We start from the raw sequence: 19,501 nt of genomic DNA on the forward strand, positions 1-19,501 counted from the left end.
AACATTATTTTCTTCTGAAAAGTAAAAATATGTACTGTTATTAATTTTTTTATTATTCGCAATTCTTATAGCAAACTCACAAAAAAATTCAGAAAAAATATAAATTTTCTAATGGGAAATTGTGCTGATTATTTAATGGAATAATCTAATTTCGATGGAAAGAGAAATTACATTATTTAATAATTCTAAATTAAACTTTTGAAACTAGATACATGAATTTATATTCAGAAAATAACACATGATTTATCCCTTCAATAAATAATACATTTTCTTATAAATAATAAATAATACATTTGTTACCGGGGTAAAGTATAAAACACCGGCATTCCATAACATTGCATAGAATGCCAGTTTTTTTTTATTTATTTTTTATTTTTATTTTGCCAAGCACGAAATATGAGAATTATTACATACTTTCCCTAGACACTATATGTAATAGCTACACATTCTATAGAATGACAAATGATATTTAGGCAAAGTAAGAAAAATGATCCTGATAAGGCTATTCTGTAAATCACGCGCATTCCTCAATAATTTAAATGTTATTCGTAAAAAATAATGAGAATGCCATTAAATAAATGTATTCAGGATGCGTAGAGAAAATGAAAGTTGGATAAAACAAAATTTATGCCTTGAAGAATCCATGCCATATGAAGGGAAGCAAAATTTTCATATACAAATGAAGAAATTAAAATTAATCTACTTGCTCTGATATGGTAAGCTTCAAAGACGTTTGAATTACATTTCATTACATTCGAAACGAATCATAGGCATATTTTATACTTTGCAGGTTTTTCATTACATTGAATGCTTAGAAAATGTGAGAAATAAGAGTCCTTTCAGGCACTGGCTAGTTTAGGTATAACAACGCCTTGACATTCCACAGAATGTTGACTTACAAACTTTGCCGGTAACATACGTATCAAAATGGAAGAGCCGTGGTTGTTTAGGGGATAGAGTGCTCTCCTCCAAATGAGGTGATTCGATTTCGAATCCAAGTGATAGTTGGTCATACGAAATCCGCCCACGGCTCACACCGAGCGCAATGCTAATAAAAAAGCAGACGGATCATGGATCCGTTAGGACTATCCGTGGTAGGTTTTCGTGGTTTTCATATCCACCTAACGCAAAGACGGGTTAGTTCTTTCAAAACGTTCTCCACGAAGGCAAATTTTCTCCCAATACTTGATTGAAGAGTTACTTTGTCTTCTGGATTGTGTTCAAAATTACAAGGCTACGGAGTTGGTAGTCATAAACTGGAAATTGGGTTGGCTGTTCAACGACAATTACTAAAAAAAGAAAAAGAAGAAGTAAGAGAAGGGAGGAAAAAAAATGGAAATATTGGAAACCGGCAAGAAAATCATTTCTTATTTTTAATCCATAAATATCAATACATTTTCGGACAGTTATAATAAAGATACGGGACAGTTTTTTTATCCGAAAAAAATAAATGTTGTTGAATATTTTGTAATCACAAATAGTGAAATCTTATTTTATTCCTTACGATCTTAATTTTTTTCCTGACAGTTGCCAGTTTTTTTAAAGAAAATAATAAAATATAGTAAATCATTATTGATAAGATTTCGGAAATAAATAATTTATACTTATACAATTTCCAGCTGTATACAATCTTTATGTCCCCTCCCCATGCATTCGCATCTCGCCTCCCTCGCGCGTTTACTTTATATTTTCGAAACAGCGTAAACAGTATAAGAAACGAAAACTGAAAAGAAAACAAAGAAAAGAAAAAGGAAATAAGTTAAATAATGAATATAAGAAAAACAAGAAACTGTATCCATCTCTTCCTGTTACTATGGGGTATATGCATAAAACCGGTTTTTTTCTGGCTATTCAAATGTGTAGTTGTACTAGGGAGAAGACGATCTTTCAACTAAAATGAGATGGTGGACTACTATGAACTAAGATGCCTCGCTTGCTTAGCTTTTATGTATAATAGAACTAAAATAAGACTTTCTGATGCATAATAAAACAACTTTTCAAAATATTAAAAAAATCAGATTGTTTTATAATAGAAGTTTAATTATATTAGTATGTATACGATTGTTATTTCATATGATAATCAATGTTATTGACATGATTCACAAGCTTTTCGCTTATTGTTTTCGAATAAGGTATTCAAAAACATTATTCTTGGTTCCTAATTTTTTACCGGTCCCTCAAATCTCTAAAAGCTTTAAACTTTATTAATATATATGAGAAAACGCATGACTTCAACACTTGATGAAAAATATGAAAAAATGCATTAGTAGTGGATTGTTTCGATTATTTTGACCGATTATTGTACATACATACATAATATATGTATGTATGTATATATATATATATATATATATATATATATATATATATATATATATATATATATATATATATATATATATATATATATATATATATATATATATATATATGTAACATAAAAAGCTTCAATTAATCTTTTTATGTTAGTTTCTTTGCTATAAAACAACTCCTACTTTATTCCTAATTAATTATTCTATTTGAAATACTTTCTCACACTTTTAAAAGCCACATCCTGTTCTTAAATCTATTTTCGGCTCAACTATGCATTTAATTAAGAGCAGGACATTTTTCCCTTTGCTCTTGTGTGGGAAACGTTCGATCTATCTCATAAACCAATAGCAACTACTAAGATTTCCCTCTTTCCCTAAATTAAGACATTTTACGGATTTTACTTTGCAAGATTTTCCCTAACATATAACCAAGGAGCGCAACTTTTCGTGTGCACTTTTACTCATTCTCATGACTGCTCTTGTCTAATAATTAATAAATAAATTTTGTACCCTCCTTCCCGACCTATGACCTGTTTTAATCCTTCCACTCGGCAACGACGTTATAAGTCGCCAGGATTTAACGGTCGGGAAGGGGTACAGTTCGTACGGTACATTAAAGATATTTAATATCTCATTTGAAATTAAATAAATCAACTTCGGAAGAGGGTACTTCAAAAATATGGAATAACTTCAAATCATTTATTCAAATGGACATTTGGTAAATAAGCAGTCAAATTCTTCTTCAACTTATGGCAATAATTAATTCATCCTGTATCTTCATCAAAAAAAAAATAATCTCTTCAATCATCAAACGTTTAGTTTATTATAAATTATACCTACGCACAGTGGAACTAAACGATCATCCGTTTGTCATGTCTATGCTGCATATTTTGTCTACGTTCCTGAGAATACTAGAAAGCTGAGCTTCAATTCCTTCCTTGGACTAAAAAGAAAAACTGCATCGAATTCCTGTTAATTAAAATGTTTTATTGAAACTATCCCTTTGAGAAAGCGTTGATTTTGCCACTCTTAAGTGCTGAGCTGGATCTTATCGTCGATGAATAATTGTTCTCACACCCACGATGGTCTACTTAAATATTCGACATTCATAAGAAAAATAAGCTTCAATTTCTCCGTCACTATTGGTGTTAATTTACGATTCATCTTAACGAAGAAACAAATTTTTTCCCTAGCAGCTCACGTCTTTGGTTTTGGAATTGTGTTTACGGAATTTCAACGCATTCCCATCTCTGTTGTGGTTTTCAAAATATCTCGGACTAATTCGAACTTTTTCAGGTATCCTTTGAGTTAAAGTTTTTTACATTTCTCATAAATCAATTTCTTAAATGATTATGATTTTAATTTTTTCCCATATTTGATGTTTCAAAGTGAAACTACTTTTTATATATTGATAGTATTTACTGTTGAAATTTTTATTTCTTTAAATTTTTATTTTCAGTTAATTGATTTATTTGATTGAAAAGTGTTTCGAGAAATTATTTTCATATTGTTTTATGTGTTACAGCTTCTATGATTTTTTGAGTAGTAGAAATTATATTTTTGTTTTACAGTGATTAGGATTTAAATGAAAATGCCATTTAAATTTTTTTTTCTCTTCGTAGTGCAACTGCAGTAATTATTGAAATTTAATTTAGATATGTGAATGCAATTACGGTGTGGCAAAAATTAAATTAGGAAATGTTATAACTCGTACAAATAGTTAGAAAAATGAACAAAATACTTGTTGTTAGAATTTAAATTGAAGTGCAACCAGACATTAATGCTTTAGTTCAACGTTGGTAAATAGTTCATAGCTCAGTTCTAGCTCAGACATTTCCATAGACAAACAACATAAAGATAGGAAAATGATCAAAAAATTTAAAAAGTAATAGTAACCAAATTCACTTCAAAAACACATTTAAAATAGAAATGAAAATATTTGAATTCCCTAACAATTGTGACAAATTAAATTATCAATTATGATCTCTGCACAAAAATTACTTTAAAAAAATATCCGAACTAAAATTCTTGAAAAAAAAATTATGTCCGAAAAGAAAGGTATAAATAAAAAAAAAAAAAAAATAAAAAAAAAAAAAAGGTAATTTGCAAATAAACCTAACTTGCACTTCAGATTAAAAATAAGGAAAATAGCTAAGTCAGTCAAATTTTGAAAACTGATTTACCTTAATACCATATTAAATTTGAAAGCTTTGTTTTGGATTTCAATTAGTGATAAATTGTGTTAAACGGGTTGTAATGTAAAATCTGAGAAGACTGATCATCTTTTCTGATTATAAAAGCAATTTGTCTTTACATTTTTCCTGAAATCCGGGTTAATAATTGCAATAAAAATACCAAGAAAGAAAATAAAAGTACAAATAAATAAATATAAAGAAAGTAGAAAGAAAAGAAAGTAGAAAGAAAAATAAAAGAGAAAAGGAAAAGAAAAAATTTTACAGAAGGCAAATTTTGGACATTAAAAAAAAAAAAATTTCAAATAGCAGAATTGAAAATTGTCTTGTGTTTTCTAATATTCTAGAGACTAAATTTGATAATGGTGCGTAACATTGTCAAAATCATGTTGACAGAATTGTGCAAATCCAAGAAAATTAATAAATTCCTAACTTCAGGTGATTTTGAAAAAAAAAAAAAAAATTCAAATATTTTGCTACTAAAGTGACAAAACATGAAGACAATTCTGAAGTGTTGGACTTCAAAATAACAACCACTGTGTCATTTTTTATTTTATTTCGTTTTCAAACAAGGTAAACAATACTCAAATCTAATTTCAGATTGAAATTTTTCCTGTATAACTTTTTTTTTGTATTTTGTGTTTTACATTTTAAATTACACATTTGTAACACATGTTTATAAATTTTTGTCATCTTGATTGAAGAGTTAACTTAAATAGTGTTTTTATGAAGAATACTTCTTACAGTGAAAAAGCTGTGTTGTGATTTTTAAACTAAAGATTTTTGAAACTGAAAAAATTGTTAAGTCAAAAAAAAAAAACTGTTGAAAATGAGAATCTTAAAATTGCTGATGAAGCTACTACAGATTTTTAATTGTGTTAAAATTTTTACTATGAGAACATATGTAAATGTTTTATAATTTATATTACTTTTATATATTGTTACCATTACAAATTTGGTTATATTATTTGTACTTCTACCATAGGGAAGATTTTGCAAATAGATAATTTCAAAATTTTTGGTTTGTAACTAAGCATTTTTGGCGAGGGGGGATGTAACATAAAAAGCTTCAATTAATCTTTTTATGTTAGTTTCTTTGCTATAAAACAACTCCTACTTTATTCCTAATTAATTATTCTATTTGAAATACTTTCTCACACTTTTAAAAGCCACATCCTGTTCTTAAATCTATTTTCGGCTCAACTATGCATTTAATTAAGAGCAGGACATTTTTCCCTTTGCTCTTGTGTGGGAAACGTTCGATCTATCTCATAAACCAATAGCAACTACTAAGATTTCCCTCTTTCCCTAAATTAAGACATTTTACGGATTTTACTTTGCAAGATTTTCCCTAACATATAACCAAGGAGCGCAACTTTTCGTGTGCACTTTTACTCATTCTCATGACTGCTCTTGTCTAATAATTAATAAATAAATTTTGTACCCTCCTTCCCGACCTATGACCTGTTTTAATCCTTCCACTCGGCAACGACGTTATATATATATATATATATATATTCGTAGAATGTATTTGTTTTATCGGAATCTTCCATAAAAAATGGAACCATATCTATCAGCAACTGAAATGTCGATAAACTAATACCCCTGCTTCGTTTTCTAATAACCATTTAATTTCTAGCAAATCCTTTTTTCATACAATAACTTTAAACTACTAAGGATTGCCAAATATTTTGATAACATATTCATATTTATAAGTATTGTGAGTACATTTCTTACAATAAAGATTTTAAATTTGAAGAAATTTTAAATGAGCATGCCGAAAATATTTGTATGCCATTTACTACGCTCAACGATTTGTTTTCAATTTATACTACAGACATTCAATACTTTTACAAGTAGTGAAGAATCGACTAATATTAAGTTAATCATGATAGATTAAATTAGATTGTAAATACGTATTTTAATCAGAAATTATACGGCAAATTTTTTATAAAATCAATGTTAGACTTATTTTAATTAGTTATAACTTTTAAAGTCTCTTATAATTTCGAAGCTGATTAATCTGAAACAATAAACCAGAATTCAATGGAACTCCTGGATCCAGCATTGAAACAAACTAACCTTCGTAGCTTCTTTAAACTAATAACCGGCATTCACATTACATGGCGAAGAAAACCACAAAAATCTCCCACATTTCGCTCAACTGAAAATGGAATTCTAACCCTGATGGAATTCTAACTTCGTATCAACCAGTCACCTCTGGGCTCGAACCTGGGTCTCCAAATTGGAAAGCGTATGCCTTATCCCCTGGGCCTCCGTAGCTCTCTTTATAATTATTTTATTTAATTTTATAACCGGTGTTGAAAAGCCGACCTAGTTCTCAGTCTGCAACTATCATTCTTCAATTTAATAGTCTTGTAATTTTGAACCCAACCCAGAAGACAAGAGAACTCTTGGATCAAGCATTGGGAGAAACTAGTCTCCGTGAAAGGTGTTTTGATGGTACTAACTTACACTTGCTGTAGATAGAGAGAAAAACCACGAAAACTTCTTACGGTTAGCTCAACTGCAAGGGGACTCTAACCCAGGGTCCGTCCACCACTGGATATATTTTAAAACAGTACTGCGGTTGGGGAGTCGCCAGGTGCAAAATTCATATCTACCAGCCATCGCTGAGATTCGAAATTGGTTCTCCTCATTTGGGAGGCGAGCTTTTTATCCTGAGCTACCACTGATCTTTTATAATTATATTTTATAACCATCGTTGAACGATTGACCCAGTTTTAAATTTACGACTACTAATGTTTAACTCCATAGCCTTGTAATTTGAACCAATCCAAAAGACAAGGAAACTCCTGAAGGACTTTACGAATCGACAGATTTAACGTGCATCAGTCACCATGTAAACACAGGGAATGTTCGGCCGGTTGGGGTCGAACACACAACCTTTTGGACATGAGCTCAGTGCCCGACCAACCAGGCTATCCTGGCCCCTTTAATCATTCTGGGAATTTTTCTGATTCAATTACTTATGTATTTGTTTTTAAGAAAAATGCGTTTCTGAGTTATGTCTAAAGAATAAAGTACTCACAGCATCCCTTGTACACGCAATATATATATATATATATATATATATATATATATATATATATATATATATATATATATATATATATATATATATATATATATATATATATATATATATATATATACAGTCGAACCCCGCTATAGTGAACCGTCTGCGAACTCAGTAATGTGTCCACTATAACCGATGGTTCACTATTGTTAGCTTTTACATTCTTTTATTTCCACAGACATACAGAGACGAACGATAAACAAAACATTAATAATAAGAAAAAGTCGTTTGGTTGCCTAGCAACCAGCTGGAGTTGCAGTTATTATATCAGCAGACGATTTAAAACAATTATTAAAACTAACTGTTTATTGATGACGGAACATCCTCCCCACCCTGGTCAACCTCAAGAGGGATGACCAGCTGTATGGGTCGAGTTATAGTATTTCTATTCATTCTTAACACACATGTTCGGATTTCCCCATCACGTCCCTTAATTAGATTGGTAATTCGGGCTTTCTTCCACATGTGTCTGGGTCTGATGTCTTCTTGTAGTAGCACAAGATCTCCTGCACGGATGTTGAAGGATTTATGAATATTGCGAACTTGGTGATAAGAGCGAAGTTGCAGCAGATATTCTTTGGACCATCTTTTCCAAAATATATCCAACACGTCTTGTTGTTGTTTGAAGAGTTTCGTAAGTCTTGGATTGTTATTCGGATTTGTGGGTATGGATGTTAATTTTCTACCCGTTAGGAAATGTGCCGGTGTCAAGGCTTCCGTATCGTCTTCATCTCCCTCTTCATATACAATGCGTCTGCTGTTAAGGGCGGCTTCTATCCCTACTAGTACAGTTGATAAATTTTCTTTATCCAATAGTGCCCGACCAAGAGATTTACGAAGACAATTTTTGACTAATCCGATTAGACGCTCCCACCAACCTCCCCACCAAGCCGCTCTGGGTACGATGAACTTACAAATTATGCTATTATGAGCGTAAAACTGTTGCACTTTAGTAGATGTAAGAGTGTTCCATAGAAGTATTAGCTCCTTATTTGCAGCGTGGAACGTAGCAGCATTATCACTATAGATGGTATGTGGTAGTCCTCTACGACCCACAAATCGCTGCAATGCTAACGGAAACTTGTCTGTCGAAAGATCTGACACAAGTTCGAGATGTATGGCTCTGGTCGTTGCACAGGTAAACAGTACAATGTAAGCTGTGTCTGAAGGATTCAAAGTGCGAACATGTACGGGGCCAGCAAAATCTATTCCTGTGGTGAAAAATGGTGTACCTGGATTTATTCTATCAGCTGGTAGAGGAGCTTCAATTTGAGAGCAGCGAATTGCTCGTGACATCTTGCATGGTAGGCATTTGTAAATCACTTGTTTGATGGCTTGGCGGCCTCGTAGAATCCAAAAGTTTGAGCGTAGTTCTGAAAGCACTATTCTGACACCAAGGTGATGCATTTTGATATGTGTTTGACGTATCAGCAGACTTGTGAAATGATGAGATCCGTCCAGCAGAATTGGATGTTTTTGGGACTCTGATAAACTCGAAAACTGTAATCTACCACCAATACGTATTAATTTGTTTTCAAATAATGGGTTGAATTTTGTAATCTTTGAATTTTTTGGTAGTGACTTGGATGTTGATAAAGCTTCGTATTCTAACGGAAATGACTCTTTCTGAACCACTTGTATCCAGTAATTTCTAGCATCATATATTTCTGCAGTGTCAAGTTCTCCGACTTTCTTGCCTTGAGATCTACAGTTCGAGTTAAAACGTAGAATCCATGCAGTAACACGTAGCAGTCTGAAGTAGGAGCTGTAGTCTTTTGCGTCGATGATGGGTTGAAAAGCAGTAACATGAAATGTTTGAATTTCTTTATTTTTCTTTACCTCCAAATTATGAGAGTAATCTGTTTTCGAATCTGGCCAGCTTTCTGTGGGTTCAGTCAGCCAAGTGGGCCCGTTCAATACCTCCTAGAAAGGAATCAAGCCTCACGACGGGTTACTATAGGCGATGATGACGTAGTAGAGTTAGGCCCAGAGGGAAACCAGTCAGGGTAGCTATTTTTACGAAAAACTCCGAATCTGATCAAACGAGCCATTGGCGATATTCTCAAGTATTATAACCTGTGTCGGCATTCAGCCAATTGGCGAATATTTTTGATTTGAATTTGTAAACAACCGTGTGTGTTCTGGTGTCAACGTTCTTCGTAAAATTTATATTTATTCAACAAATGTTGTAAATGTCAGCATTAATTTAATTCTTAGTGTTATGGATAATTGCCAATGAGTGCTGTGTACCAAACTGCAGAGGATTTTACAAAGTTGATGGTACAAAAGCATTAAATTTTGGATTTTCCAATACGTAAGAAATGGCTTGCCGCCATGCCAAGAGATTTTGAAGTTGCAAAGAATTCTAAAGTGAGTAATATTTGTTCTTATTTTTAAAAATTTAATTATGCTTCTTTATTATATTTTTACTAAGAGTAAATTATTTTAAATTGTGGATAAATTATTTATAATAATTAAGTTGTTCTTATCAATCATATCGCAAACTATTGTAATATATAGTTATTTTTATAGAGTTTTATTTTATAAAAATATTAATAATTTTAGTATTTTATTAAATTTTTGCTCAAACTTTAAACATTTTTGTTTGACCATAATATATTGTAATTTATTTGATTATGAAATTTAAATCTATTAATTTTTCTACAAAAATCTATTAATTTTTCATACATGAATATAGTATGTACTATTTATTTTAAATGCACATTTAAATATTGTATTCATTTTGTTATAGGTATGTGAGATGCATTTCAAGGAAAATGACATTAGAAAAGAGATATTAAATGACATTAGAATTATTTTTAAATGCTACTGAAAGTTAAACATATATCAGTAAAATTTATGTTTACATTTTATTTATCATTTTTTGAATTTGCTATTTAATAAAATATTTATTATCTAAGGTTGCTTACTTTATTTTAGTTTATCAGTGTGACGGGTAAAAATTATACTTTTTTAAATGTTACTGAAAGTTTAACATATTTCAGTAAAATTTGTGTTTACATTTTATTTATCGTTTTTTGAATTTGCTATTTAATAAAATATTTGTTATCTAAGGTTGCTTACTTTATTTTAGTTTATCAGTGTGATGGTAAAAATTATACTTTTTTAAATGTTACTGAAAGTTTTAACATATTTCAGTAAAATTTGTGTTTACATTTTATTTATCGTTTTTTGAATTTGCTATTTAATAAAATATTTGTTATCTACGGTTGCTTACTTTATTTTAGTTTATCAGTGTGATGGTAAAAATTATACTTTTTTAAATGTTACTGAAAGTTTTAACATATTTCAGTAAAATTTGTGTTTACATTTTATTTATCGTTTTTTGAATTTGCTATTTAATAAAATATTTGTTATCTACGGTTGCTTACTTTATTTTAGTTTATCAGTGTGATGGTAAAAATTATACTTTTTTAAATGTTACTGAAAGTTTTAACATATTTCAGTAAAATTTGTGTTTACATTTTATTTATCGTTTTTTGAATTTGCTATTTAATAAAATATTTGTTATCTAAGGTTGCTTACTTTAATTTTAGTTTATCACTTCTAACAATCACACTTCCACAGGAAAAAAATACAAATTATAATCATGCTTTTGATATGTTTTTTTTTACTATCTAAACCTTGTTTGAAGACTGCATTTGATTTTCTAAATTTTTTTAAGCTCATTTTATGTCATTGTTTATAAACAATTTCTATTTTATTTCGTATGCTCTAGTTCTAATAACATGCAAAACATAATCATTAAAATCCAAAATAATCATCTATTAAAAATGTAAGTATCATATTATAAAAATTAGACCCCTTTCTTAGTTTTATGTCAAAACTATAATAATAATAAATGTGTAAAATCCCTTTAAAAATATATTTCTTTGTTTTTAATCCATACATTTTATAACAAAAAGTTAGATAAAATTTTCCAATTTATAAAATAAAACTGATATTTAATGCTTAAAAATATATTTTTTTTCATTCACACAACAGTTATTTTTGTTAGAATTGATTTATTGTTAATCATTTCTGAAAACAAATAAATATATTAAGCATTTTTACACAATTTAAGAACATTTAATCTAGACAAAAAAAATAATAATAATAATTTGTAGAAAGTAAAAAATTAGTAGAAGAGTAACGAAAAAGTGTCGAGAAACAGAAGGGAAAAAGAGAAGCTTCGTCAGAAGTGATCAGCAAATCTGGGCCTAACTGTATGAGTCATCGTTTTCCGTCCTTTGGCTTTCTTCAATCTAGGAGGTATTGGCCCGTTCCACCAGATGTTGAGGTCTTTCAGCGTAGATGGAGGAACGCCTCTTGATAGTTTGTCCGCTGGGTTGTCTTGTCCCGGGCAATGCCGCCACTGTGAAGGGTCAGTGTATGAAATTATTTCTGTTACCCTGTTGCACACAAAGGTTTTCCACCTGTTGGGATTACCCCGAATCCAACCAAGGGTGACTTCAGAGTCGCTCCATAATGTGGCTGTAGATGGCGACAATCCAGTTTCATTGCAAAAATATTTCAGCAGTCTGGTACCAATCACAGCTGCTAAAAGCTCTAAGCGTGGAAGACTAACTTTCTTTATAGGTGCAAGTCTATTGCGGCTGCATACTAAATGGATACTTGATTGATTATTATGAGAGGTAACTATGTACAAAACTGCACCATATGCTCGCTCAGATGCATCACAGAACATATGAATATTAAAGGAATCAAGCGATGAAATTCCTATGTAACGAGGAATTTCTTTTGAGCAAATGGCATCGAGCTGGGTTGTAACTGTATGCCACACAGTAGCCAAGTTTGTCGGCAAAATTTCATCCCAATCGATTCCAAGAATCCAAGTATCTTGAAAGAGTATCTTTCAAATTATCGTGAATGGTGTAAACAGTCCTAAGGGATCGTATAAGCTTGCAACACAGCGGAGTAACCACCTCTTAGTAAGTGGCTTATCTGGAGAAGCACAGAGTGAAGTCTCGAAAGTGTTACTCAAAGTATCAGTTTTCGTGTTACATCCAAGGCCTAAAACTGTAGTTTTGGTCTTAAAATTATCTTTGTTAGTTTCCAGTAAGTGTTGAAGCTTCAAAGAGTTAGTAGCCCATTTTTCCATCGGTAGTTTTATGAGTAACATCAAATCTTTGATTTCCTTTTGTAATACCATTATTTGTGATTCCGTTTCTAGACTAACCACAAAATCATCCATATATAGGTGTTTATCTAAGAGTGCTGCAGAAGTAGGGAAGTCATTTATATGGTTAGAGGCTAGTTCTCGCTTAGTAGCACACCACACAACAGAAAAGGGCTGCAGGACAATCCGAATGGTAAGCGAGTGAATCTGTATGTAGTTACTTCATCTGTAAATGTAGCTGTTTTAAAAGAGCCTTTCTTTTTTTTGTACCAGAAGAATCTCGTTGCATCTCTGTCCTTTGGATGCAAAACCAATTGTAGGAAAGCTTGTTTACCATCACAGGTTAGGGCAAATTTATGCAGTCGAAATCGTAGAAGACAACCAACAGTCTCAGGTAGAAGATTAGGACCAACTTCTAAAGAGTCGTTTAATGATGGCATGCCTGGAGCATGTGATGAGGCGTCAAAGACGATTCTCCACTTTATATCATCTTGCTGTTTCTTTTTCACTGCATGATGTGGCAGATAGTACACGGTGTTTTCAGTTTCATCTGCAGATGGGCAAACTTCAACATGTCCTTGATCAATGTAATTCAACATGCATTTTTCGTATTGTGTCTTCAAAGATTCATTTGATGTCAGTCTTTTTTTTAGTGATTGAAATCTGTTCTCGGCAGTAGTTTTGTTTGTTGGTAATGTTGAGACCATCGCTTTCCAAGGTAATGATACGACCCTACGATTATCAACTAATTTAAATGAGTCACGAAAGCTCTTCAAAACAGTCGAATCATGTTTAGACATTTCTCTATCCTGGGAAATGGTAATCCCAATTGTTTCCAAGTCCCAGAAGCAACGTACACTTTCATTGATAGGTTCTTGTTGAGTGAATGTGTTGAGGTAGTTTACAGTAGCTACATTGGATATAGTTGTGCATGATCGAGGTCCACTTAGAATCCACCCGAAATGTGACGGAACCAATGCAAGTGATTCTGACAGCATAACTGGAGCTTTAGGATTCAATACTTGCCAGTAGAAATCAGCACCAATCAAAACTTGTATAGGCAGATTTTGTAAATTATCGTACGGGTCAGCCAGTTTCATTCTTTTCTGGAATGCCAGGCGTGAAACAGCAGGTGGAGCAGATGGGTGGGACGTGTATTCATTGGAACTTTCAAATGCGTCAATATTGACTGAAGAATAATTCCAAATGCTCGATAGTTTAAACTTTACTTTTCGTCTCATATAGGAAACATTTGCTGTAGATTCAAATCCATGCACTTCCAGTGGTTTTGTAGAAATAACTTCCAATTTCAAACTATCAACAAGATCATTATGAATGAAACTAGACTGGCTACCTCCATCCAGAAGACAACGAGTCAATCTTGTAGCACCAGTCGGGCCTGTTATGAAAACTCTTGCAGTTTGCAAATGCACAGTGTTCGGTGTTGCAATATCGATCTTGTGAGTAGACGTTGTACCTGGGTGATCAACACTGTTCTTACAAATTGAAACATGATGCTTTTTCTTGCATTTCACACAACAAGCTTTTTCCTTACGAGGACAGCTCTGTTTTGTGTGCCCTCGTCCAGTGCACAAAAAACATCTATTCGTAGTTTTTAATTTCTGTATTGTGTCTATATCTGTCACAGAGTTGCACTGTTGAGGCCAATGTCCGGCAGTTTCGCAAAAGGGACAGAATGGTGAAGGTTTCGTATTTTTAGTAATTGGCTTGGAATTTACATTGAAGTTTTCTAATGTGGATTTTAAGGAGTAATCGGAAGACATAAGACCTTTAATCTTGCTTGTTGTAAGGGCCCCTTCCACTTCTTCGGCGAGAAAATGTATTAGTTGTGTGATATCACCTTCTGAAATTCTTTGGCGTTTCGCATGAATAATCCATCGGCAACAAATATCGTCAGGGAATGCACGTAAAATTTTAGGAGATAATGTAGAAATTATTTAGTTATGCAAGTAATAACTGAACATAACATCTCAAAGTTAAACTAATGGTTTATTGAGTATACTACAAAAAGAAAACAAAATGGAACGACGATCGTAATATATATAAAAATAATAAAGAGCACGGGCTTCATAGGTGAAAGTTAAATTAGTAGTGCTGATGTGCTCCCAGATTTTTTAAATATGTAAATACCAATGTTTTTTCTTTCTTATTAACACATCTACATCAATAGATAAAACTCTACCGTATGCGTCAATGTCTTCGCTCAAAGCACGTAGAGCCTGTAACCTTCTGTTGCATTCAATATAGACTTCATTCAGTGATGTTGGCGATGGATTTCGGATTGGCGTTAAATTCTCCAAAAAATCCAAATGAGATTGAATGATTCTATTTTTGTCACCATATTTGTCAATAAGTAGCTTCTTAGTGGTTTCATATGTATCTGCAATAATACTTATACCATCAACCAATCGTTTTGGTTCATCTTCTAAATATCCTCTGAGAAAAACATGTTTATTAATTGATGATAAATTTGGATTATCGTCTACAGACGTTTTAAATTGTTCCCAAAAACATTGCCATTGTTCAACGTCGCCACGAAAGGGCTCTAATTTTATTGTCGGTAGTTTTACATTTTGTTGTGGTGACACAGAATTCACATTTTGAATCGGAAAGTTAGTAACATTTGGTGAATCTACAGTCTCATTCTTGTTTTGATTTTCTTTTATTGCACGATTTGCATCAAAAATCGCACGCTTGGCGTTATCCGTATACTCTTGGCATTGCACTACATCAATTTCGTATTCTGCATCCGAAAGTAATATGTGTATATCATTATCCACTATTTCCATGTCATTAAGTACTTCGGCAAGACGACTACAAGAGAATTCAATATCGGCATTCGAAGTAGAATTTAAAGTGTCCTTTAGTTGGCTAATGAAGCGAGTAATATTGGCTCGAATTGTTCTACGTTTGCGCTTCAATAGCGCCATTTTGTCAGCCGAATCATTTTGCGTTGAAATCATTCTGATTAAGTGGAAAGGAAATAAAATGAAGTTACGTAAATAAATTCTCACCTCTTTAAACGCAGGAACGTAATTTTTTTTTCTTTCAAATCCTGGTTCGTAGTAAGGTTGAGTATTTCGGCACCATTATGTTAGCTTTTACATTCTTTTATTTCCACAGACATACAGAGACGAACGATAAACAAAACATTAATAATAAGAAAAAGTCGTTTGGTTGCCTAGCAACCAGCTGGAGTTGCAGTTATTATATCGGCAGACGATTTAAAACAATTATTAAAACTAACTGTTTATTGATGACGGAACAACTATATCCAAATTTTTTGAAGAATATTTTTTGCATAAGACAGTTGAATGATTGAAAATTGGTTTTGCAATTTTGCATAAGTTATTTAAAAAAATTATTAACTAATTAACAGATAATAAAGCAAAAATTGATGGAAAAAGTAATTACGTGATTTTTGATTGAACACAATTTGATTTTAAATTGAGTTCATCAATTTTCTTATCTACAATGTGCAAAGAATGCAAGATTTTTACATTTTGAACAAGATTTCGAGTCATCTTGACAAAGCATCTTCTACGTTTTCTCTTTCAGCTCTACGCAGTTTTTTCGAGGAAACCATGTTTTGTCGTATGCCGCAAGAATTGCACTTCGATTTTTCCAAATGTTTGAAACTGTAGATTTTGACAAGGAAAATTCCTTACACAGTGTCGATTGATTGGTTCCATCATCAATACGCTTTACAATTTTAACTTTGTCCTCTATCGAAAACGCTTTTTTCTTTAGAGAATTTGCTAATTTCACAGCTGTAGAATGAGTTAAATTATTTCCCTTCTTGATTGTCCAGGGGTGATTTGTAAAGAATATGGTTTGAACAGATAAGAAAATTCCAAAAATTCAGCAGGTGGCCAAGTTAACTAGTTGTAGAGCAAGCTTGGGGAAAAGAGATAAAGCGAGGCTTGTCAGGGAGGGGGGAGTATAAGATAAATGATCTGTTTGACATTTATTACAGTATAGTTAAAAGTGATAAGCATAAAGGAGAGTAATATGACACATTTTATAGGAATGCATTCATTTTCAGTCCCAACACCTACAAGTTTAAAGATGGAGGACTGAAAAAGATATTTAAAGAAATGAAATTTGAGTCCACTATAACCGAGTTTCCAAGTTCTAAGCTGTTCACTATAAGCGTTAAAAATAACATAATTTAAATAGGAATACGGACGAGACCGCTAAAAAAGTTCACTACATCCGAGTGTTCACTATATCCCAGGTTCACTATAGCGGGGTTCGACTGTAGTATTTTTTATTACCATTTAGGATGATCATGGTTAAGGTATTTACCCAGATCCCCTGTTTTAATTATATTATTCAAAAACTTTAAAAACTAAATTCGATATAATAGCTTTAAGTGATTTATTTTTAAGAGTGAAAAGTTAAACATAATATAATTCATAATTTTCACTCTTTGAAGCAGAATAAATTAAACTACCATTGAAAATAGTTAGCTTCTTCACAGATTCTACAATGTATTTTTAGAAAATTGGGAGTACATCCTTCTGTTTGCAGTCGCTCTCCACATACTCGCACTCCGGAACTACTCAATTACTCGTGATATTGTTCTAATTCACTTTTTTCACTACTACCCCAGTTTTTATAGTTTAATTTCTTTTGCACTAAATTTTAAATGTATTGTTCGCTGTTGTCATCGGAAATAAATGCTGCTGATAGTCTATATATAGGATATCATCACATATCGAGCAATATATTATATATTAACACATACCGAGCAATATATTATATCTTAACACATACCGAGCAATATATTATATATTAACACATACCGAGCAATATATTATATATTAACACATATCGAGCAATGCATTATATATTGTGATAATATGAATTACTAGAAGGCTTTGTTTCATACTCGATTCGTTCTCCAATCCTCGCAATTGCCTGTTATTTTTAACATCCTAACGAAATTAAATACTAAATATCCCCTCAATATATATTGAGAGGATAGTATACTATTTTTTGAGGGGATATTAAGTATTTAATTTCGTTAGGATGTTATCGAATTAGGAATACTTCAGTGACCCAATCTGTCATCTTGATTAAATAATACTATAACTAAAGATGAAAAGGGACAATGACTTGATTTAAGAATTTCACTTAGATATTATCCGAGATTTTGATTTCAAATACTCTATAACGCATTTATCGGATTTTATTAATTAAAACACTATGGCATAATAAACATGTAGTTGAGATAAATATCTTCGTTTGTTTTCAACTCTTTCATCCCTTTTCTACATCTTATACATTTTTGTAATTGAATGGATTGTAATTAAGTATCAAGAGCAGATTAGCTTGTTTTATTGTAAATGTCTACTAGTTTTAATGTTTATTAGGTGAGAGTAATTGCATTAATCATGGAATTTCTTTATGTATGTCATATATTTGGATTAAAAAGTAAATTAAGTTAGATTTTAATTTTTAAATTTTTTTACAAAATTTGAAGAAAAAAATATTAAAAATTAATTTTAATAAGTATGCTTTTCATGCTAAAGCATTGAGGCTAAAATAAAAATAATAATTTAAACAAATTATAGTGTAAAATAAACTGAAAATGGTAAAATATTAATAATGAAATAAACTAATTTTATAAAAATAATATTATAAATTATGAAAGCATTAAAAAATAAAAAAAAAATTACTATGGATAATCATTAAAATAATTATTTTTATTCCCTACAAGCTCATGGTTCTGATTGAGGCTGGTTTTGTCTACTAGTTCTGATTGAGGCTGGTTTTAGACAGGACGGTTTAAACCAGGGTTTAAGAACCAGTTTTACTCTCCCCTCAACTAGAAGGAGGAGGGAGTGTTACTTCCGCGTCATTGTAAATAGTCTGAGAATAAAATAATAAAGAAAAGAGGATACCCTTTTACTACCCGCTAAACATTTTTATTTGGAAAAGTATGCATGGAATACGTAGAGTTTGTTTAAAATACATTATTATCAAAATGATAATATTATATCTAATAAAAAGAGATAAATTGAAAACTGCCGAGATCTGTACTTGGGTATTAATAAAGCATGATTTCGTGAGAGAAAATTACTTGAATGTTTCTCATCTAGTTTTTATGATATATTTTACTTCGTATAAACTGCTTTACTTATTCTTTTGCTTTGTGAAGTACTTAAATCAAACACTTTTTAACCCAACTCATCAAAAATTCTTTAATTTGTACAAAGATTTCTGTTTTATTTGAAAACTATGTAGGCTCAGTGGTTCTTACTTCTTCTGTGTCGCGAATTATGGGATGCGTTAAAATTTTTGTAATAAAAATAAGATTAAAATAATTAAAATGAAAGAAAATTTTTAATTTTCGGTTTTAAGGTTGACTACCGCAATAGTGTACTCGTTTTAGTAAATAAATTTTCGGCTTTTTCCTAATGAAACGAAGCAATGTGTTATAAAAAGCGAGACTCGCTCAACAGTTTTGTTTGCTTTTTTTCATATATTTTCATCTACAAAATTAAAGTATCTATACCTGAATGCAGAAAAGTTTATAAAATTATTAATTTAAAGTTAAAGGAAATTAATTGTACTTAATTTTGAAATGATATATTAAAATATATTTTTTACTGCTATTTTTTAAGACCCAGCAGATAATAAAATTAAGATAACTCTCATGTTAAAACATCATCCTCTAACTCGTTGTTACAAGTATTTTTGAAGAATCCAATTCAAAAGCTAGAGTAAA

The 19,501-nt window shown here is 31.3% G+C and overlaps 2 protein-coding genes across 2 annotated transcripts; both read right to left on the bottom strand.

Moving 5' to 3' along the window:
• Positions 1–7,901: 7,901 nt before the first annotated feature.
• LOC107455301 (uncharacterized) lies at positions 7,902–9,011 on the bottom strand. Its single transcript, XM_087151332.1, has one exon. It carries the CDS (start codon positions 9,009–9,011, stop codon positions 7,902–7,904), a length of 1,110 nt encoding a protein of 369 aa, XP_087007458.1.
• A 3,867-nt stretch (positions 9,012–12,878) lies between these two features.
• LOC147803469 (uncharacterized) lies at positions 12,879–15,695 on the bottom strand. The gene is made up of 2 exons (XM_087151333.1): positions 14,948–15,695; positions 12,879–14,494 (listed from the first exon to the last, which is right to left on the bottom strand). Exons 1-2 carry the CDS (start codon positions 15,693–15,695, stop codon positions 12,879–12,881), a joined length of 2,364 nt encoding a protein of 787 aa, XP_087007459.1.
• Between the last annotated feature and the right edge of the window lie 3,806 nt (positions 15,696–19,501).

This window comes from Parasteatoda tepidariorum, chromosome 9 (assembly GCF_982258835.1).
Source record: "Parasteatoda tepidariorum strain Cologne lab strain chromosome 9, Ptep-v5.0, whole genome shotgun sequence".
Classification (NCBI taxonomy): domain Eukaryota; kingdom Metazoa; phylum Arthropoda; class Arachnida; order Araneae; family Theridiidae; genus Parasteatoda; species Parasteatoda tepidariorum.

Coding starts and splice junctions, on each gene's coding strand:
- LOC107455301 (XM_087151332.1), bottom strand. CDS start 9,011: ATGCATCACCTTGGTGTCAGAATAGTGCTTTCAGAACTACGCTCAAAC.
- LOC147803469 (XM_087151333.1), bottom strand. CDS start 15,695: ATGGCGCTATTGAAGCGCAAACGTAGAACAATTCGAGCCAATATTACT. Junction 14,495..14,947: donor CGAAGACATTGACGCATACG/GTAGAGTTTTAT, acceptor AATCCACATTAG/AAAACTTCAATGTAAATTCC.